Below are 22,917 nucleotides of genomic sequence, written 5' to 3' on the forward strand. Positions count from 1 at the left end.
GAAAGGAAAAGGAACCAGCAAAGCTATAATAGTGCCATGAATGATCTTAGGAAGAAGAATTGAAGTGAACATTGACCTAGAGAAGGCTTTTCATAGAGTGAACTGGGGGTACTGTTTGGAAAACTGAATAAAATTGGAATAGACTGGAGAGATAAAGGATTGAGTCTCCATCTACACAAAGACCAGAGTACAGAAACAGATATCAGTGGCACTAAGAAAGAGGCTAGTATAATGAAAGATGTCCAACATGCTGCTCTCTCTCCCCTTGTTTATTTAATTTACTCATAAACAGTGCAATACAAACAATGAAAAGTAACACTAAAGGGATCAAAATCAGTGATAAATAAATGCATTGCATCTGATTTGCTGATGAAATAATACTCTTAACAGACTGAAAAGAACAGGAACACTATGTTAAAAATTGTTGCCAACATCTCAGAGGGCCACAAACTGAAAATAAATGCCAACAAGACTAAACTAATGGTGATAGTCAAATTGAAAAGACAAGTAACAGCAAACATTGAGATAAGAAATCAAATGCTAGTGTAAGTAAATGAATTTTGCTAATTTGCAAGTAGAATAACAGATGACAACAGAAGTATAGTGGGCATTAAAAGATAAATTGCAGTAGCTAAAGAAACATTCAAAAATGAGAGTAATTTTCTAACAAAAAAGCACCCTAAATAGAAATAAAAAGAAAATTTGTCAGAATGTTTATTTGGAGCATTTAAGCTGTGAGAAGGGTGTACTCTGGGGGTAAAAAAGAAAAGAGAAAAACAGAAGCAATAAAGATGTGGATGTTGATATGGAGATGAATCATGAAAACTTCCTGGACTGAAAGCAAATCTTAAAGAAATTAAAGAGAAAGGGACCTTGATTAACATGATAGAGAGAAAAAAAAACTGAATTATTTGAACACTTAATTCGACGTAACAGCTCCATTAAAAACATCTTGGCAGGAAGAAACCTGTGAAAAAATGAAGAAGCAGTTCCAGAATATCCATATTAAAAAGTGTTACCAGTGCCATGACCTGCAGCAGCAACAGCAACAGCTGTGTTTTACAGAGAGTAAGGGGGAAGAAGAATGGCTACATCAACAAGGCATCGCCTTTAGTGTTTTATGACGATGATGACAGTGAGAACAATTGAGAAGGTAAAAAGCCGTAAAGGTGGGCATAGTGCACTGATCATCATCTTCTGTCTGGCACTTCAAAGGCTAAAACTGTAGCAAATAAACTTGGATGTTTACAGAACTTGGTGCATATATTTGTCTTCTATCACTTTATATTTTCAGTATAGTATATTTCAACCATACACTGCCATCTTCATATACTCAGTGCTGTTATTACATTATTTTGTGTATTCCACACTCATTTCAAATGTGTTATTTCTGTTGAGTGTAACAGCTACGCAAGAGGATGAAATATCATCTCTTGCCAGGAAAGTTTAAATAAATTAATTTTCTGAATTCTTTGATGGCAAGTGTGAGCTCTTTGATGGCATGACTCAAGCAACAGCATGCAACACCTCAAAGTTCATCATCATACAGAAGTTTACATTGGGTGGCTGGAGAAGGTCATAGACATTATTAAGCTGTTAAAATGCTATACTGTACACACTACTGCTATTATGCATAAACATTTTGATACTATAGTGGTAAGTTGTGGATGGAATATAAGTAACAACAGGTGTAGAGGCAACCACTTACTGTATACCTGAAGCACTGAGCGATCAGTAAGCACAGAAACAATATAGGTATTGAATTCGTTGCTAAGCATTTGGACTGTGTTTTTCCACGGAACTAACAGACTAACACTCTCTCTCTCTCTCTCTCTCTCTCTCTCTCTCTCTACTGCCTGAATTATATTATTTTGAAACATGCACAATTTATCACAGCATTACACAGTATCTTGCATTAGGGACAATGTGACATTTTGAATAATACAAGGTGTACAACTTTGCTTTTGCCGTTTGCTGATAGATGGCGACAATGGTAAGTAACGGTCGATAGAAACAGATTGCAGACATCAGGCAGTTAGCTTAGACCTTGGTCAACATAACCTCATTCAAACATTAGTCTGTTTGTGCCTGCATCATAAAGTTGTTCTTGATTTAAAATGTCAGTTTACGAGCCTAATTATCGTCATTTGCAGGAGGTGTTGCTGCTTTGTTTCAATATGAATAAAACAGTGGCCGAGTCTCATCAGATGCTCTCAAGTACGTATGGTAAGGATGCTGTTAGTTAAAGAACGTGGAGTGAGTGGTTTCAGTGCTTCAAGAACTGTGATTTTAATGTCGTAGACCAGCATAGTAGTGGAAAAGAATGTTTTCGAAGATGCAGAACTGGAGACATTGCTGAGTGAAGACTCATGTTAAACTCAAGAAGAATTGGCACGATTAGTGGGAGTGACACAGCAAGCCAATTCAAAATGTCCCATGGCTATGGGCATGATCCAGAAAGAAGGAACTTTGGTGGAGACATTGCTGAGTGAAGACTCATGTTAAACTCAAGAAGAATTGGCACGATTAGTGGGAGTGACACAGCAAGCCAATTCAAAATGTCCCATGGCTATGGGCATGATCCAGAAAGAAGGAACTTTGGTCCCATGTGAGCTGAAACCAAGAGACATTGAACGGCATTTGTGTGTTTGTGAACAGTTGCTTCAGAGGCAAAAACGGAAGGGATTTCTGCATCGCTTTGTGACCAGGGACAAGAAATGGGTTCACTACCATATTCCTAAACAAAAAAAATCATGGGGATATCCTAACCATGCTTCCATATCGATGGCCAAACCAAATATTCACGTCTCCAATATCATGCTCTGCATTTGGTGGGACCAGCTCGGCGCCGTGTACTATGAGGTGTTAAAACCAAGTGAAACAATCACAAGTGCTCGTTATTGAACACAATTAATGCGTTTGAGCAGAGCATTAAAAGACAAATGGACGCAATACAGCGAGAGGCACGATAAAGTGATTTGGCAGTACAACAATGCTCGACTCCACATTGCAGAAAGAGGTGAAAACATTCTTGGGAACGTTAAAATGGGAAGTCCTACCCCACCCGCCGTGTTCTCCAGACATTGCTCCCTCTGACTATCGCCTGTTTAGATCAATGGTGCATGGCCTGGCTGACCAACACTTCTGATCTCATGAAGAAGTCAAAAATTGGATCGATTCATGGCTCACTTCGAAAGATGAACAATTTTTTCAATGCCTGATTTGTACACTGCCCAAAAGATGGGAGAAAGTAGTGGCCAGCGATGGAAAATACTTTGAATGATACATGTTGTAGTAACCAAAACCAACTGCGGGAACACCTTGGGCAGTGGGATCGGAGCCGCCTGGCGGGGAAGCCGCCAGCGGTGGAGCATGCACCACCAGGTAAACACAAGGACGAGTCGGACGACAGACCAACGACAATCAACAACGACCAACTATGACCGACACAACAAGGAAGAGATAAACAACGGAGGCTTGTAGAAACCACAACACCAAACACCAACAGTAAATCCACTCGGAACCAGAGCCAGGCAAATGTCAACAACGAGCAATGACCAGAACGCAGTACCGCCAAGATAGAGACGCAATCCAGAGTGAGTACCAGACTGACTGGACTAGGGCAGACCGGGTCCCTATATACAAAACCCTAGGGAGCGGCTATTGGCTGTGGTCTGCACGTGGTGTAGCGGTGGCGCCCTCGCTGCGTGAGAGCCACTGCACGGAAGAGCCGCCGCGGACGCGGAGCCCTCTGTGGGCTGGCAACGTCCATTTGTTCTGGCGCGTGTTCGACTTCCGCGGCGGGAGGTACTAGACATGTGTAACCACTTGTTGAGAAAAAACAGCAGAAGCAAAGTTGTACACCTTGTAACTGCTTGGCTGCTCTTGTAAATCATTTACTTAAAGACTGCTTTTGTAGCTTAGAAGCCAAATCATCAAAAAAAATTGTTTGCTTAAATTGTTGACTATTATAGTCACAATGAATAGCATGAAAGAGAGCAAATTACTTACTTGTTAATTCACAACATTAAACTTTCCACATGAATGGGACCAAACATTCGTTGTCTGTGAATAACTGACACAATTAATGATTCATAAGGTATGTAGAAAGCATAAATCCATGATTCCTAGAGTGGGCCTAAGAAATTTTTTAAGAACTGTAAGAATCAGCAAGAAAAATCCGCACAGCCTAACAAACAAACAAAATAAATTATTCACTAGGGCAGCCAAGTGGTGATTATTCAAGATCTTATAGAGTTGTTTTTATTAATGAATCAGAAATTTTTGTGAAGAGAAACCAGTGAGGAAATGCAGTTACTTTCTACTCAGTCATTTAGCAGATTGTTTCCTGATACCGTACAATAGATGAATTTTTCAGATTACTAATGTTTTGTCCTTACATTGCAACCATGGCAGCAAGGATACAGGAAGTAAAGCAGTGACATCTGTAAGGATTTATTGTCCAGTGGTTAACAATATATAACAACATCTGAAGGAAAGTTGCTACTCACCATATAGCGGAGATGCTGAGTCGCGATAGGCACAGCAAAAAGATTCACATAAATGAAGCTTTCGGCCATTAAGGCCTTTGTCAGCAGTACACACACACACACACACACACACACACACACACACACACACACACACACACACACACATGTAAATGCAACTTGCACACACATCTGCAGTCTCAGAGAGCTGTGTGGTTTCAGCTCTCCGAGACTAATTGTGTGAACCTTTTTGTTGTGCCTATCGCGACTCAGAATCTCCGCTAATGGTGAGTAGCAACTTTCCTTCTCTTGTATTGTTACATTCCATCCTGGATTTTCCATTGTTTGATATAACAATATCTGGTATTACAATACTGAAGCCTCTTCTTTATCTGGTCTAGACACAGAGTAGCACTGTGGCATGTGTACAGCTGGTGCCCAGTGGTGCTGGCAGTGTGGGTAGCCAGTGTCAGCATTGGCAGCTGCTGGCTAGGCAATGATTGATCATATGTGACCATCTTGGATGTGGCAAAGTCGATGGGCCAGTGAGGGCATCAGCAGCAGCTAGGAGGCAACACTCAACCAGCTGGACCACCTGAGTCACGAGAATGCCGATGAAGTAAAGGGGCTAGACCCTGTGAGCTGTTGACGATGTCAGCAAGCATCTGGGACTGATGGGAGTGAAGGCTCATTGTATGGTGGCCCCCAAGTACATCAGCAATGTGGAAATGCCAGTGAGGCAGTGATAAGGCCCAGACTGGGGGGTGGGGCATAAGTGACCAGTGTAATTGCCCCAAGCGGGAGACTGATCTTTCTGCAGGTGGCCTCATCAAGGCCCTTAAAGACAGGCAGGTTGAGATGTGCAGTATCACACAACTATGATTGTAGCACTACTATGGCTGGTGCAGATGTAGATATGTCTAGCTACAGGATCATGGATGAAGAAAACAGTTCTGTGGTCACAGCACCGCTATAGTGGCACACACAGTGTAGTGAGAAAACTCACATCTTTGACAGAGAAACGCCTGTGGCCAGCCTCTATACATCGCACAGGATTCCGGGGGGGGGGGGGGGGGGGGGTAGTATTAGTGTTTGTAATGGCTCAGTTAGGGGTCGACTACAATACCCTTCCAGCCGCACCCTTAAGAGGAGATGATGGCACCACCTCAGCCAAAATGGAAAGAGAGAATAGGGAGAGAGACACATGGCGGGCGGATATGGGGCTCTGGTGCCCAAGTGAGTGACGTGGAAAGGATGGATTGTTAGAGCATTGGCAGTCATGGGAATCAAAAGCTCGGCTGATGACAGCCGTGGCTACTGGTCAGATCTCCAAGGCAAGCAGAAAAAACACACAAACAGTATGGGAGGCCTAGGAAGGAGGCCCAAAAACAGCAGAAGGTGTGCCACAGATGGGAGCATGGCAACACCAAGAAAAGGCGCCAAAGAAAAGAAAGACAGCACGATGCCCAGCTGCCCATAATAGAGTTGTGAGCTGAAAATGTGATGCACCTGATAGAGGGGACAATGGGTGTAGGGTGTGGAAATGCTGAAGAGACACAGAAGACATGGAAGAGCAACAGGAGGGCCGACGACAGGAGTCCATGACAGCAGGAAACTGCGAGGCACCATCAGCAGGATATCTGCAGCCGATGGGAGACAGGAGCTCGACCATCAGTAGCTACCCAAAACCCAAGAGTACCAACAGCCTGAGGAAGCATCGTAGTTTTGTGAAATGACTGATGGAAGGCAGGAGCTTTGCCAATGATGTCTGCCAAAGGCTCAAAGTTACCAGCAGGATGTCGGCCAAGCAGTGAGGCATGCGTCAAGTCTCTGATGGCACTGCCGCATGCCTCTCAAGGCCAGTTGGAAGCCAGCGGAGTGCCTATCAGCTCAGCCAAAAATGGACCGTCTGCAATGACATTGGTTAGGTGTCTGGGGCTCACAGAAGGCAGGTTCGAATTATGGCAGCCACCAGAGTTATCACGTCAAGAAGCTCAGCCAGGAGGACATGGTGAAAGCAATGCAATGCCAAGCAGCAAAGATGCTGGGGAGTGCTAGAACAACTTGGCACCAATGTGGACATACGTGTGGCTGCAATATAATATATGTCCATTTGATGTCCCTGATTCATTTTGTATAGTATTTGAAAGTAATACCATGGAATGAAAATGTAAAACCATGCCTGCATATCATTCATTCAAAAGTCTCATACAGAATTGCTAATATATTCAGATAATACAACATAAACACTGCTTTCTTAATGGAAAACATCATCATTCGTAAACAATTACATACAATTAGGATGTACAACATTCTCTGTGGCACCTATCAAGCTCTCTGAGTAAGCAATATGGGAAGTATGCCATGAGTACATCAGTGCCAGCTACATCAATAATTACTGAAAATAACCCACAATCATCCAAACGAACACACTGGTCACCAATTTAATGTACGAAGTGGCGAATTATATTTGTTTCTAAACAGTATAAATTATTCAGTGTAACATCTGTCATATAACAGATATTGTCAGGCCTGTTGGTATAGTGGTAAAGAATGTACCTGGAAACTGAGGTCATGAGATCAAATCTTGGTTGGACCAAATAAATTTTTGGTCTACATTTAATCTGGCCTTCACCTCTCCATGATGTGAGGAGCCACAAGAAATGACATGTGATTCAAATCCCACATCAAAATGTATGTCCCCTTTACGCAGATAGCTGGAGTAGACTAGGGACACACAACCTGCTGAAGTGGTGTCCACTTGTAAGACTTGCATCTGGCCATTGAGCCACATGAAATTATTATTTTGTCATAAATGTTTCTATATAATAGTATTATGAAAAGGACAGATTGTTACTCACCATGTAGAGAAAGCATTGAGCTGCAGACAGCCACAATGAAAAGACTGATAAACATTTAAAGTTTCAGCCTAAAGGCCTTCTTTTAAGCAGAGAAAACACACACACACACACACACACACACACACACACACACACACACACACACACACGCACACACACACGCAAACCACATCGGATGAAGACAGTGGTCATGTGTGTGTGTTGTGCTCTCTGTTTCCGAGGAAGGCCTTTTGGCTGAAAGCTTAAATGTTTAGCAGTCTTTTGATTGTGTCTGTGTGCAATTCATCACTTCATCTATTTGGTGAGTAGCAATCTATCCTTTTCATAATATTATTCCATCCTGGACTTTCTATTGTATGAGGTTCATATATTATAACACCTGTGACCATAATATAGTGTCTTAAGAGCCTAATAGTCATTCTGACTTGTTCCAGCCACTCCAGTATAAGCAGCTTTTCAAAGAATAATTGAGTAGCTAAGTGGAAGAAGAGGCCATCCAATTTTGAGTTAGTTTCAAGATGAAACAAGTTTTACTAAATTTTAGTTTTCAGGGTTAACGTAAGTTTTACAGAATTTATTTTTGGAACAGTATGACAAAATTCAACAAGCCTTTTATCTGAAGATGTACAAGCAGCTGCATCAGTATTCTGTGAAGTTATGCTTTGTTTGTAAATTGAAGGTGGAGTTGTGGGAAAGGGGAAGGGATTACTGATGTCAGATGCATCGGGACACTATACGGAATCAGTGGTGACAAGTGAAAATGTGTACTGGACTGGGATTCGAACCGGGGATCTCCTGCTTACCAGGCAGGTCGTTAACCACTGCACCATCCGGGACAAAATACTATTGCAATGGTGCGGATTATCTCGACACGCCTCAAAGCTGATTCACACTCCCACCGAGCACCACCTGTCCGCAGACCCTGTCCGTTTTCTCTGTGCTCACTACTCTGAGATTCCCACGGGCTGTCAGATGTACTTGTGCATGCACCCTGAAGTTGGTAGACCCATTGCCCATCTAGGCGAATCAATTATATGAATGCACGGTGTCTGTTCTGTCTGACATCTCCATAAAAACAGACACAACATGAAATCCACAGCTGCGATACATTATATCTAAACTGAAGGTGGAGGTAGGGAGAAAGGAAAGGAAAGGGAAGTGTTACGGATGTCAACTGCATTGCAACATTATGCAGAATCAGCAGTGAAGAGTGAAAAAGTGCACCGGACCAGAATTCAAACAAGCACGGGAGTTCCTGCTTAATTGGCAGATGCATTAATCACTGTACCATCTGGAGCATAGTGTTATTGCAACTGGGTGGACTATCTGGGCACGCCTCAGGGCCGATCCACACCTCAACTGAGCGCCGCCTATCTGCAGTTCCCATCCATTTCCTCCGTGCTAGCTACTCTGGCATTCCTACAGGTGGTCAGATGTACTTGTGCATCTACATTGAAGAAGGTTGTGCCATTGCTTATCTAGGCAAATGAATTATATGAATGCATGGTGTCACTCCTTTCAGGCATGCTCAGAGTAGTGAACATATAGCAAATGGACAGGGACTGCAGATAGGTGGCACTCAGTGGGAGTGCCTAGATAGTCCACACGGTTGCAATGACACTGTGCCCAGATGGTGTGAGTGGTTAACGTCTCTGCCTAGTAAGCAAGAGACCTCAGATTCGAATCCCGATCAGGTACACATTTTCACTCATCACCACTGAGTCTGCGTAATCAGCGATCCCTTTCCTTTCCTTTCTCCCCACCTCCACCTTCAGTTTAGATATAATGTATCACAGTTGTGGTTTCTCTGTGGTGTCTGTTCTTTTGGACATGTCTGAAAGAACGGGGACCAAGCATTCGCATAATATTCTTTGCTTATTATCACCTTTCAGATCTCGTGTGTAGAATGGTTAAATGTAATGCCATATGAGGGTTTGTCAACTTAATTTTTTTATACTACGAGGGTGGTTTGTAAAGTTCTCAGAATCACCACGAGAGGCCAGCTTTAGTGCAATGAGTTGTTCACGTGATATTCATTGGACTGTTGCCTGTAAACATGTGCAAGGTCAGTGCTCTCAGAAGACAGCTGTGGCGGTGATGTGGCTCTGTCGTTGTTGCCACATATTGATTTGCAAAGATGGAAAAAATCAAGATTCGAGCAGTGATTAAGTAATCCATAAATAAAGGTATGAAAGCAAAGGACATTCATGCCGATTTCCAGAATACCATGGGGGACTCTCTCGAAACAAGATTATGGCAAATAATGATGATTATGAGACTATTTTGTCATATGATTAATTTGTGGAATTTCCATATCTACAGTGATATTCAGGTGACTACAGATTCTTTCAAAGAAATAATGTAATGATTGAGGGCCATGGTGGAACTAGAACTGCTGTGGGTTTTGTAAAAATATAGGTGAAGAAAATACACGTTTACTTTTATACTGAGAATTTGCTGTTTCATAAACTATTGACCTGACTTGCACTCAGTTGTTAGTTTAATGATACATTATTTCAGGATTCTGTAGCAATTTTAACTGCACTACAATGTTGGATTAATATTTGTAAACTCTGCTATGTTTTAACAAGAGAAGCAGTTTTTAATGTGGCAACAGGAGAAGTTACATATTCCTCAAAACTCATCACAGTCCTTCATGAATCAATGTCTGCTCAACAACCTTCTTGATATTATGGCTAATAGCTCAAGATGAGCCCTGTTGTGTAATGTCTGCAGTGGCTTCTTTTATCAACATTTCAGCCTCAGTGAGTGTAAACTTCTTGCTATTTCTCTGGTACCGCGTGCCGTAGGTTTTGAATCCACGCCATATGGCATGGACGTCGAAGACCCGTAGAGGTCTCTGCACTGTCGCACCGTAAGTCGTGGTGGCGCGTGCCTCATGGCCCACGTTTAATGTGAGGGGGCCATGGTGGAAAACTTGGTCCCAGCGACCAATAGCGGCGTCCTCGATCACGTATTTAAGTGCCTGCCTCTCCCTCCACCAGTCAGTGTAACCTTGGTGTGCATCTATCGACATCTCACCTCAGACACCGTATTTACGTTCTTTGTTCCGTGTACAAGTGGACGTGGTTGATTTGTTAGGTTTTCTTGTGACTCTGTTGTTTCTATCTGGTTGTTGTTCGTAAGGTCCTTCATTGTTCATGTCCGTCCTCTCCTGTTCGTGTTTTTGTTCGCGGGCCACTCCATGGGTCCCGCTGCACTTCCCTTCACGCCAATCCCGCGACTGGAACGGTCGTGGTTACAACAGTTTCTTGCCACATTACTTTTCACTTAGGCCCATATACTCTGCCGGATTTAAATGAGCAAGATACGAATGAAGCCTGATTAATCTATGCCCTTTACTGTTAGCCAGTTCATTGGCCTGATATGGTAGCATGAAGTTTTGGCTTGTACAACACTAAAAGTTCCATTAACTTTGCATTATACATGGTAGGTTAAACTTTATCTCATGGGACATATCTTTGTACTCAGAGCAAAATATCCTCTTTCGTCCACTGCATTGTTGGAGCTTCATGCATCACAACGGAGTGGTATGGCATTTTGTCAGTTACTATTGTTGAATTCCAAGGAATGTTTTGCAGCAGTACATTATCTTCCCAGCTGGTGAACGTGTTCTTGGATAACTCTTTTATTGCAAATCTCATATTCAGATGTACTGCACTGTTGCCATTAATGCATTGCCATCACAAATCACTTGTTCACAATACCTGATGACCACAAAATACTTCAATGCCAGAAAATATGACTTTAATACGAGAGCTGACAAACGTCAATGCATCTAATGGATGAAACCACATGGTACTATTTACTCATGTTTTGGCAACAGGGGCACTTGGCATGGTAGGGAAACCCATTTTTCCATTGGTGTTACCTGGCCAACATCCTCCTCCGGTCAGCCAAACGTCAAGAGTCACAACTAATTTTAAACACACTATGCATCCTTATATTGTATTCCACTAAATTCATCACTCAGCAGTGTCTATTCTTTCAGACATGCATGTATTACAAGCCTAGCCTGGCACACAATGATAACAACAGTGGTCTCAATCCCTTGTTGTCACATCCTTTCTATTGCAGGAATCCGCGTTATGCTGCAACCATTAGGTGAGGAATTTAGTGGACTATGATATAATGATGTAGACAGTGTATCACATGGAAGTTTGGGTCAGTCTGGAGAGTGTGCATGAATAGCTGAAGTCATTAAGATGACTGCTCGTGGTAAGTAGGTATCCGGGTTGTATTGTTATGTGTATGTAGGTGAGCGATATGGCCATGTAGAGTTGGTAGGAGGTGAGGTGAATTTTCTTGTGCAGCCCTGGGGCTCAGGGTCTGGCATGGCCACCTCAGCCGAAGTGCCATGTGTGGGCAAGCCACGACAACCGGTACAGGCCAGCCAGATACAAACATGAGCAGCACCACTGGAAATGGGTAAATCCTTAAGCTGGGAATTTGGACGGCTGTTGCTTGCATGACATTTGTTGAGGAGACAGTTCCCCAAGAAATGATGGAATGTCAGACAAACTGAATGACAGCTTGTTAAGCTCTTCAAGGATCTGTAATAATTCACAGTCAAGTAATAAAGCAAACCTGAACACATCTCCAATCTCAGAAAAATGAGATGCATCCAGTGACAACAGCATCCCAATACCTTTAAAACTATTGAAGTTAATATTCACAGCGAATAAACTTTTTCACACTGAACGTTTGAATTAACAGCTTTTACAAGCTTCATGTGATTTCAACTTATGATATCTTAAATGATAGCATTACACTATAGCTATCATCTCTGAAAGCTAAATAATTTATCGAATTTATTTCTTGATTTATTGTGTTCTTTATATCTTTTTATTACGCCAATGTTTGTCAGAGCATTGTATCCTTCACAATTACACAGAAAATGGATACAGAATGAACACCTCACATTTTGTCATACTACAGTATTTATATAATGAACAGTTCACTGTTTTGCCAGTAACTTTATATTTAAACATAAATTACAATTGATAATGCAAAATCCCCCCCCCCCCCATGAACCATGGACCTTGCCGTTGGTGGGGAGGCTTGCGTGCCTCAGCGATACAGATAGCCGTACCGTAGGTGCAACCACAACGGAGGGGTATCTGTTGAGAGGCCAGACAAACGTGTGGTTCCTGAAGAGGGGCAGCAGCCTTTTCAGTAGTTGCAAGGGCAACAGTCTGGATGATTGACTGATCTGGCCTTGTAACAATAACCAAAACGGCCTTGCTGTGCTGGTACTGCGAACGGCTGAAAGCAATGGGAAACTACAGCCGTAATTTTTCCTGAGGGCATGCAGCTTTACTGTATGATTAAATGATGATGGCGTCCTCTTGGGTAAAATATTCCGGAGGTAAAATAGTCCCCCATTCGGATCTCCGGGCGGGGACTACTGAAGAGGATGTCGTTATCAGGAGAAAGAAAACTGGCGTTCTACGGATCGGAGCGTGGAATGTCAGATCCCTTAATCGGGCAGGTAGGTTAGAAAATTTAAAAAGGGAAATGGATAGGTTGAAGTTAGATATAGTGGGAATTAGTGAAGTTCGGTGGCAGGAGGAACAAGACTTTTGGTCAGGTGACTACATCTACATCTACATCTACATCTACATTGATACTCCGCAAGCCACCCAACGGTGTGTGGCGGAGGGCACTTTACGTGCCACTGTCATTACCTCCCTTTCCTGTTCCAGTCGCGTATGGTTCGCGGGAAGAACGACTGTCTGAAAGCCTCCGTGCGCGCTCTAATCTCTCTAATTTTACATTCGTGATCTCCTCGGGAAGTATAAGTAGGGGGAAGCAATATATTCGATACCTCATCCAGAAACGCACCCTCTCGAAACCTGGCGAGCAAGCTACACCGCGATGCAGAGCGCCTCTCTTGCAGAGTCTGCCACTTGAGTTTATTAAACATCTCCGTAACGCTATCACGGTTACCAAATAACCCAGTGACGAAACGCGCCGCTCTTCTTTGGATCTTCTCTATCTCCTCCGTCAACCCGACCTGGTACGGATCCCACACTGATGAGCAATACTCAAGTATAGGTCGAACGATTGTTTTGTAAGCCACCTCCTTTGTTGATGGACTACATTTTCTAAGCACTCTCCCAATGAATCTCAACCTGGTACCCGCCTTACCAACAATTAGTTTTATATGATCATTCCACTTCAAATCGTTCCGTACGCATACTCCCAGATATTTTACAGAAGTAACTGCTACCAGTGTTTGTTCCGCTATCATATAATCATACAATAAAGGATCCTTCTTTCTATGTATTCGCAATACATTACATTTGTCTATGTTAAGGGTCAGTTGCCACTCCCTGCACCAAGTGCCTATCCGCTGCAGATCTTCCTGTATTTCGCTACAATTTTCTAATGCAGCAACTTCTCTGTATACTACAGCATCATCCGCGAAAAGCCGCATGGAACTTCCGACACTATCTACTAAGTCATTTATATATATTGTGAAAAGCAATGGTCCCATAACACTCCCCTGTGGCACGCCAGAGGTTACTTTAACGTCTGTAGACGTCTCTCCATTGATAACAACATGCTGTGTTCTGTTTGCCAAAAACTCCTCAATCCAGCCACACAGCTGGTCTGATATTCCGTAGGCTCTTACTTTGCTTATCAGGCGACAGTGCGGAACTGTATCGAACGCCTTCCGGAAGTCAAGAAAAATAGCATCTACCTGGGAGCCTGTATCTAATATCTTCTGGGTTATAAACACAAAATCAAATAGGGGTAATGCAGGAGTAGGTTTAATAATGAATAGGAAAATAGGAATGTGGGTAAGCTACTACAAACAGCATAGTGAACGCATTATTGTGGCCAAGATAGATACGAAGCCCACACCTACTACAGTAGTACAAGTTTATATGCCAACTGGCTCTGCAGATGACGAAGAAATTGAAGAAATGTATGATGAAATAAAAGAAATTATTCAGATTATGAAGGGAGACAAAAATTTAATAGTCATGGGTGACTGGAATTCGAGTGTAGGAAAAGGGAGAGAGGGAAACATAGTAGGTGAATATGGATTGGGGCTAAGAAATGAAAGAGGAAGCCGCCTGGTAGAATTTTGCACAGAGCACAACATAATCATAGCTAACACTTGGTTTAAGAATCATGAAAGAAGGTTGTATACATGGAAGAACCCTGGAGATACTAAAAGGTATCAGATAGATTATATAATGGTAAGACAGAGATTTAGGAACCAGGTTTTAAATTGTAAGACATTTCCAGGGGCAGATGTGGACTCTGACCACAATCTATTGGTTATGACCTGTAGATTAAAACTGAAGAAACTGCAAAAAGGTGGGAATTTAAGGAAATGGGACCTGGATAAACTGAAAGAACCAGAGGTTGTACAGAGATTCAGGGAGAGCGTAAGGGAACAATTGACAGGAATGGGGGAAAGAAATACAGTAGAAGAAGAATGGGTAGCTTTGAGGGATGAAGTAGTGAAGGCAGCAGAGGATCAAGTAGGTAAAAAGACGAGGGCTAGTAGAAATCCTTGGGTAACAGAAGAAATATTGAATTTAATTGATGAAAGGAGAAAATATAAAAATGCAGTAAATGAAGCAGGCAAAATGGAATACAAACGTCTCAAAAATGATATCGACAGGAAGTGCAAAATGGCTAAGCAGGGATAGCTAGAGGATAAATGTAAGGATGTAGAGGCCTATCTCACTAGGGGTAAGATAGATACTGCCTACAGGAAAATTAAAGAGACCTTTGGAGATAAGAGAACGACTTGTATGAATATCAAGAGCTCAGATGGAAACCCAGTTCTAAGCAAAGAAGGGAAAGCAGAAAGGTGGAAGGAGTATATAGAGGGTCTATACAAGGGCGATGTACTTGAGGACAATATTATGGAAATGGAAGAGGATGTAGATGAAGATGAAATGGGAGATATGATACTGCGTGAAGAGTTTGACAGAGCACTGAAAGACCTGAGTCGAAACAAAGCCCCCGGAGTAGACAACATTCCATTGGAACTACTGACAGCCTTGGGAGAGCCAGTCCTGACAATACTCTACCATCTGGTGAGCAAGATGTATGAAACAGGCGAAATACCCTCAGACTTCAAGAAGAATACAGGGTGATTCAAAAAGAATACCACAACTTTAGGAATTTAAAACTCTGCAACGACAAAAGGCAGAGCTAAGCACTATCTGTCGGGGAATTAAGGGAGCTATAAAGTTTCATTTAGTTGTACATTTGTTCGCTTTTATCCTTGCTCAAATGGAAACAGATGAATCTTTCGTTTCAAAGATTGTGTTTAGTGATGAAGCAACTTTTCACACTAACGGGAAAGTCAACCGTCACAATGTCTGTATATGGGGCACTGAGAATCCGCAGGAAATAACTCAGTATGAACATGACTCGCCTAAGGTGAACGTTTTCTGTGCCATTTCAGCCAATAAAGTTTTTGGTCCCTTTTTCTTCGAAGGTGCTACTGTAACTGGACTACAGTATCTGGAGATGTTAGAGAATTGGCTGTTCCCTCAGCTCGAACAAGAAGCACAACAATTCATATTTCAGCAGGATGGAGCACCACCACATTGGCACTTATCTGTCCGTAACTACCTGAACGTCAACTACCCAAGGCGATGGATCGGCCGCCAGGCAGCCCGTGACAGAGCGCTTCATCACTGGCCTCCAAGAAGCCCTGATCTTACCCCCTGCGATTTTTTCTTATGGGGGTATGTTAAGGATATGGTGTTTCGGCCACCTCTCCCAGCCACCATTGATGATTTGAAACGAGAAATAACAGCAGCTATCCAAACTGTTACGCCTGATATGCTACAGAGAGTGTGGAACGAGTTGGAGTATCGGGTTGATATTGCTCGAGTGTCTGGAGGGGACCATATTGAACATCTCTGAACTTGTTTTTGAGTGAAAAAAAACCTTTTTAAATACTCTTTGTAATGATGTATAACTGAAGGTTATATTATGTTTCTTTCATTAAATACACATTTTTAAAGTTGTGGTCTTCTTTTTGAATCACCCTGTATAATAATTCCAATCCCAAAGAAAGCAGCTGTTGACAGATGTGAAAATTACCGAACTATCAGTTTAATAAGTCACAGCTGCAAAATACTAACATGAATTCTTTACAGACGAATGGAAAAACTAGTAGAAGCCAACCTCGGGGAAGATCAGTTTGGATTCCGTAGAAACACTGGAACACGTGAGGCAATACTGACCTTACGACTTATCTTAGAAGAAAGATTAAGGAAAGGCAAACCTACGTTTCTAGCTTTTGTAGACTTAGAGAAAGCTTTTGACAATGTTGACTGGAATACTCTCTTTCAAATTCTAAAGGTGGCAGGGGTAAAATACAGGGAGCGAAAGGCTATTTACAATTTGTACAGAAACCAGATGGCAGTTATATGAGTCGAGGGACATGAAAGGGAAGCAGTGGTTGGGAAGGGAGTAAGACAGGGTTGTAGCCTCTCCCCAATGCTGTTCAATCTGTATATTGAGCAAGCAGTAAAGGAAACAAAAGAAAATTTCGGAGTAGGTATTAAAATCCATGGAGAAGAAATAAAAACTTTGAGGCTCGCCGATGACATTGTAATTCTGTCAGAGACAACAAAGGACTTGGAAGAGCAGATGAATGGAATGGACAGTGTCTTGAAAGGAGGATATAAGATGAACATCAACAAAAGCGAAACGAGGATAATGGAATGTAGTCGAATTAAGTCGGGTGATGCTGAGGGAATTAGATTAGGAAATGAGACACTGAAAGTAGTAAAGGAGTTTTACTATTTGGGGAGCAAAATAACCGATGATGGTCAAAGTAGAGAGGATATAAAATGTAGACTGGCAATGGCAAGGAAAGTGTTTCTGAAGAAGAGAAATTTGTTAACATCGAGTGTAGATTTAAGTGTCAGGAAGTTTTTTCTGAAAGTATTTGTATGGAGTGTAGCCATGTATGGAAGTAAAACATGGACAATAAATAGTTTGGACAAGAAGAGAATAGAAGCTTTTGAAATGTGGTGCTACAGAAGAATGCTGAAGATTAGATGGGTAGATCACATAACTAATGAGGAAGTATTGAGTAGGATTGGGGAGATGAGAAGTTTGTGGCACAACTTGACCAGAAGAAGGGATCGGTTGGTAGGACATGTTCTGAGGCATCAAGGGATCACTAATTTAGTATTGGAGGGCAGCGTGGAGGGTAAAAATCGTAGAGGGAGACCAAGAGATGAATACACTAAGTAGATTCAGAAGGATGTAGGTTGCAGTAGGTACTGGGAGATGAAGAAGCTTGCACAGGATAGAGTAGCATGGAGAGCTGCATCAAACCAGTCTCAGGACTGAAGACCACAACAACAATGCAAAATCACAGTAATTTAAGAAGTGGTCACTTGCATGCATTGGCTGATGTTGTCTTTGTAATGATGATGATGAAGAGGTCCCATACTCCGTGGAGCATAGGGGACGATGCGGGAGAGCTGCAAAAGAGTGCCGAAAGATGCTTCTCACGAGGAGGACTAAACAATTGTTTTAATTTTTTAAACAGTATTTAATGGCAATCTGTTGTCATTTATTGTGAGCACACTTGTGCAAGAAAACTGACTTATTTTTTTATTTATGGACAGGCCTTTATTTGTTTTCATTGTGCGTGTCCAAAAGAATGGACACCACATATATATATAATTAAAGTGAGAACAGCAGTAATCTGTTCAGTGACGATGTACACCAGACTCAAACTCTTATGGGAATTGGCAAAACGCTGTGAATAATGAGGATAAGGGGCAAGGAGCGCTACATTAGTTATGTGTGGATAAGTTGAGAATATGTGTCTAACGGCAGTCATGCTAGGATAGTCCGTGCAGTTGCGATGACCACTGTGTCCAGGTGGCTTAGTGGTCAGATCATCTGCCTAGTAAACAGGAGACCCAGTTTCAAATCCCAGTCCAGCAGAAATTTTCAACTTTCCCCATTGATTTAAATCAACACTGACTCACAGCCAGTGTTTGTAGTTCCTTTGTGTATGAGTATGAATTTTGTGATTCTTGAGTTTCTCCTGGCGTATTTGATAATCAAAATATCCACGGGTGTGCTGCCGGTCTACAGTGTCCAACGGGCACAATATTTCGGTGATCATACATGTCGCCATCATCAGCTGAACTGATGGACTGAGCTCCTGTGAACGTGCCGGCACGGAGATCTGTACGCTATGGCTGCTCGGGGGGAACTGGGTTCGGTCGCAGCGGCGGCCGATTTAAATACCCTCCGCCCGCGGCGCACTCACTCCGCCGTCCTCGCCCTGTGCCACAGTCGCGCGGTGGAACAGATTGCGACGGCAAATGAGATGACGTCGGTGTGATGGCTCTGTCTGCCGTGGTCGTCACAACTATATGTTTGCACGATTTACTCTTGATTAACCCAATTGCTGGTTCCCAAGCCTTGCTAAGATTATAGCCACAGTCACAGTTTATGAGGTCGTCATTGGTGCGAATTTCGATGGCCTCTCTAACAACGCTGTCCCAGTATCTCTACGTCTGTACCAGAATCTTCGTGCGTTCGTACTCCATAGCGTGATTTTCCAACAAACAGTGTTCAGCAACCGCCGACTTGCTCGGATACATCAGTCGAGTGTGCCTCTGGTGTTCACGGCATCGATCCTCGACGGTACGCATCGTCTGACCAATATACGACTTGCCACACTGACACGGAATCTGGTACACGCCAGCCTTCCTCAAACCGAGGTCATCTTTGGCGCTCCCCACCAGTGCATGAGTTTTATTCGGAGAACAAAACACAGTTCCGACCTGGTGTTTCTTCAAAATACGAGCGATTTTCCCCGAGAGTGCGCCTGAATATGAAATAAACGCAGTGCCTACCTCCTCCCTCGTGATTTCATCCATCTCCACAGGTTGTGCTGTAGTGGTTGGGCGGAGAGCACGTTGAATTTGCCACTCTGAGTACCCATTTTTTCGAAATACATTTCTCAGATGTTCCAATTCCTGGGGTAGACCCTCTGCGTCAGAGATAGTGCGCGCCCTATGTACTAGACTTTTAAGTACCCCATTCCTCTGTGAAGGGAATTTTGTTTGTCAAAATGAGCCAGATTCTGGAAGCCATTAACATTTTCATTCTTAACGTGTAATTATATTTCTTCACACTTCAGTGAACAACTACACAGTTTCCCAACAAAGTCACCAGGAACTACACTACATTTAGTTTTCATAACGGCTGTCTTCAGTTCTTCTTTGTTCTTTTCTTGCCTTTTTAAGAACACTTCTTTTCCTTTTTTAGGAGTGTTGTGGTCTATCTAGTGTAGGATGTGCTCACCTACTTCCTACTTAAGTGGGTGTAGATTTTGTTCCCTTCTAAAGCAGCATGAAACAGACCAAATGTCTCTCACTCTAAAAAGTTCATTTAAAGAATAAAAAAATCTTATGTAGAAGTATTTTAATTTTTATTTTATTTGCAATTAATGTATTGTTATTGCATAAACATTTAATGCTATTTGGCAGTGGCTGGAAGATTTTAATAATGATTGTGTGTGGCTCGATGGCAGAGTACAAGTCTTTCAGTTGTGTGCCACTTCAGTGACTTGCATGCCCCTAACGTGGCCAAGTCATGCAATTGAGAAAAGGGGACCCACAGTTTAAGATGGAGTCCAAACCACATGTGGTTCCTGGATACGCAACACTTCATTGAGAGGTTAGATTAAAGCAAGACTGGAAATTTCTGTGTTTTGACCAGCATTAGCTCTACTGCTAGACTGCCAGGCTTGACTTAAATTTTTCTTTACTGGTGTTAATCTTAGTAGATCGCAATAAAGGTGAGACTTCCTTCTTGTGCTGTGACCATGATACATGTCATTTGATGCACAGTGTGCTGGCTTGTAAATCGTGAAGCTTATGATTGAATACATCTGTTGGGAAGTAGTGGCAAGAAAGCTGACATTCTTCAAAATACTATAGCAAGAAACTCTTCAGAACACCAAGATACTCTCCACATGATGTGGATAACATTTTAAAAAACTGAAAATTTTCTTTGAAATTGTTATACAACTTCAAAAGGTAGTTGCATAATGCAATATAGAAAGACTCAGAACCCAAAATAAATGTACTTTCTGATACTGACGACTCTGATCTTCAAAACTCTACCAGCACTGAATGTAATTGTGGCCAATCCTTTAAACATGTGTTGTTTCTAGGTATGTCTAAGTTGCCTTAACATGTGGAACCATGTATTTTTCTATCTGGTGCAACATACAGCGGGGACTTCCTGTGTAATTCTCTACCAGAATGGTAAATGGATGTAATTTGTTTTGTTCAGTTTTATAAAGAATTTACGTCAAACCAAGTAAGAAACTCTCAGACCAAATTTATTATTGTCTGCCTGTAGATCAGTTAAAAATTTAATGTCACCACAAAGCCAAAATGTTTGCAAAGTTAACCTTTTTAGGGCAAGGGTGAGTCATTTATATTTAAGAGTAATGACATATCCCCACAAGACTGCATGGTACACACACAGTGACCCACACCCCAGTCAACTGTGCAGCATTTATACAAGGCTACCTTCTGCTTCTTGTTGTGGAGGTAGGATTTTAATCACTTTCCCACAGATCCTCTGATGCTGTACTGCTTTACACAGACATTTGTCACTGAGAATTTAGTTCCAGCTATGGATATATCCTTTTGAAATCCATATTATCATTTCCTGTCAAACTTATCAAAATTCCTTGCACTTTATACAATCAAGAAATGTATGTCACTTGGACAAGATTGAATTGGGAATTAAACTGTCAAATGTGATAAAGAAAGACCTTGACAAGCATCACAAACTTGCCAATATCAGTTACCAGTTGTGTATGACCTAATAAAAAGTTGTGCATTCCTCCCCCCTTTCCTAATGTTTGTCCTAGGTTGTTGCAACACTGCCCCATGTGGTGTCCATCCACATGTAGGTGTAGGTATTATTTAGGCCATATGACCATATTGCACCATGTTCATGCCTTGTTCTGCACCTGAATGTGATAGAAAATATGTGTAGCTGTCCCAAAGTACTAAGGCATTTCTTTTAAATTTAAACAGGTGAAGCAGAATGTTTGAATGTTATAACATCACAAAACATTGAGGTAATGTTTAGTGAAGACTGTGAAAATGAAGCACTGATATATTTTCAGGTTTGCTTCAAGGCAGGATCAGCAGCATCCAGAAACATGGCTGAGTTCAAAGTGCACTTGCCCTCTGTGTCGCAGTACATTTTGTATCCTTGATGTGTGCATGATACAAAAGTGACAACAAAAGTATTTTTGTATGTTTAAGATAAACTAGATTTTTTTATATTTGTAATTGTGTATCTTCATAATAAAGAATTTTCGTTCCAGATGGTAGTTTCTTTTAATCCTCACAGTCTCTCTCTCTGTCTCTCTCTCTCTCTCTCTCTCTCACACACACACACACACACACACACACACACACACACACACCTACATATTTACTAGACTTTTCCCTGTTTCCTGCAGCTTCACCTGCAGATGTATTCAACACATAAATTTCACAAACCTCCTGCTGCCCCTTCCCTTTGTCCCCCACTTCCACTCTCTGTCTCTCTGCCCACCTCGTCCTCCAAACTCTACTTATCTCCTTTTCCCCAGTCTCTCTGTCTCTCCATCTCCTCCTGCTCCACTCCCTTTGTCCATATCCTCTGCCCCCTCTCTCGGAAAATGTCTTCCCCCTCTCCTCCATCCTTCCATATCCTCCTCACCCTCTCTCTCTCTCTCTCTCTCTCTCTCTCTCTTGATATCCTCCACCCTCTCTCCCTAACAATCTCATTCTCTCCATTTCTCTTTCCTTTTTCCATTTCTCTGTCCATCCACTCATGCCCTCACTCTGTTCATGCCTTCCTGATCTCTCTGCTTATCCTCCTCCCTCCCCCCCTCCCCCAGTGACTGATAACTTCAGAGTTGAGTGCCTATGAGCTCCAAACACTTGCACGAACAGACCAGCCCCTCCCCTCCCCTATCTGTCTCAAACTTTCACCAGCCATGCCCATCCACACATATAACTCCTGCAAAATAGGTCAAAAAAACCATGCCAATACTACTGCCACAGCACACCTGGCGAGCTGGGCAGTCTACACATCGTGTGCTGGAAAACCACTTTTTTACCCCTGACTTTTAGGCTGCCCAGCAAATCAGGTTGACAAGGCAGGCTCATACTCTACAACACAACACACCTGTCTTGCAAGTCAGCCTATACATCAAGACCTTGGGGGGGGGGGGGGGGGGACAATCTTTCCATATATGTGCACCTATTGGAGTTAGGAGGTTACAAACCACACAGTGCTGATACTCGTGACGTTTGCTGTTGATGTGCCAAATTTGGCTGAAATCCATCCAGGGTTTTGGGAGAACATTCCAGACTTACATACATATAGACAATTAAAGGCGTCGTAGACTTCTTTTGTAATCATAAGTTCCTGTACCAGCACACAGGTAAAGGAGATAAGAGATCAGAAGAATGGAGGGCATTTGTTTAAAGTGTAAGTGATCA

The 22,917-nt window shown here is 42.3% G+C and overlaps 1 protein-coding gene across 1 annotated transcript in view; it reads left to right on the plus strand.

The window, feature by feature from the left end:
• LOC126473390 (E3 ubiquitin-protein ligase TM129) overlaps positions 1 to 21,748 on the plus strand; it is a 57,647-nt gene extending 35,899 nt beyond the window's left edge. The window contains exon 6 of the mRNA XM_050100398.1: positions 21,546 to 21,748. Within this exon, the coding sequence (XP_049956355.1) occupies positions 21,546 to 21,660 (115 nt within the window). The 3' untranslated portion in view covers positions 21,661 to 21,748. The remainder of the gene's footprint in view (positions 1 to 21,545) is intronic.
• Positions 21,749 to 22,917: the final 1,169 nt, after the last annotated feature.

Source organism: Schistocerca serialis, chromosome 4, assembly GCF_023864345.2.
Source record: "Schistocerca serialis cubense isolate TAMUIC-IGC-003099 chromosome 4, iqSchSeri2.2, whole genome shotgun sequence".
Classification (NCBI taxonomy): Eukaryota; Metazoa; Arthropoda; class Insecta; order Orthoptera; family Acrididae; genus Schistocerca; species Schistocerca serialis.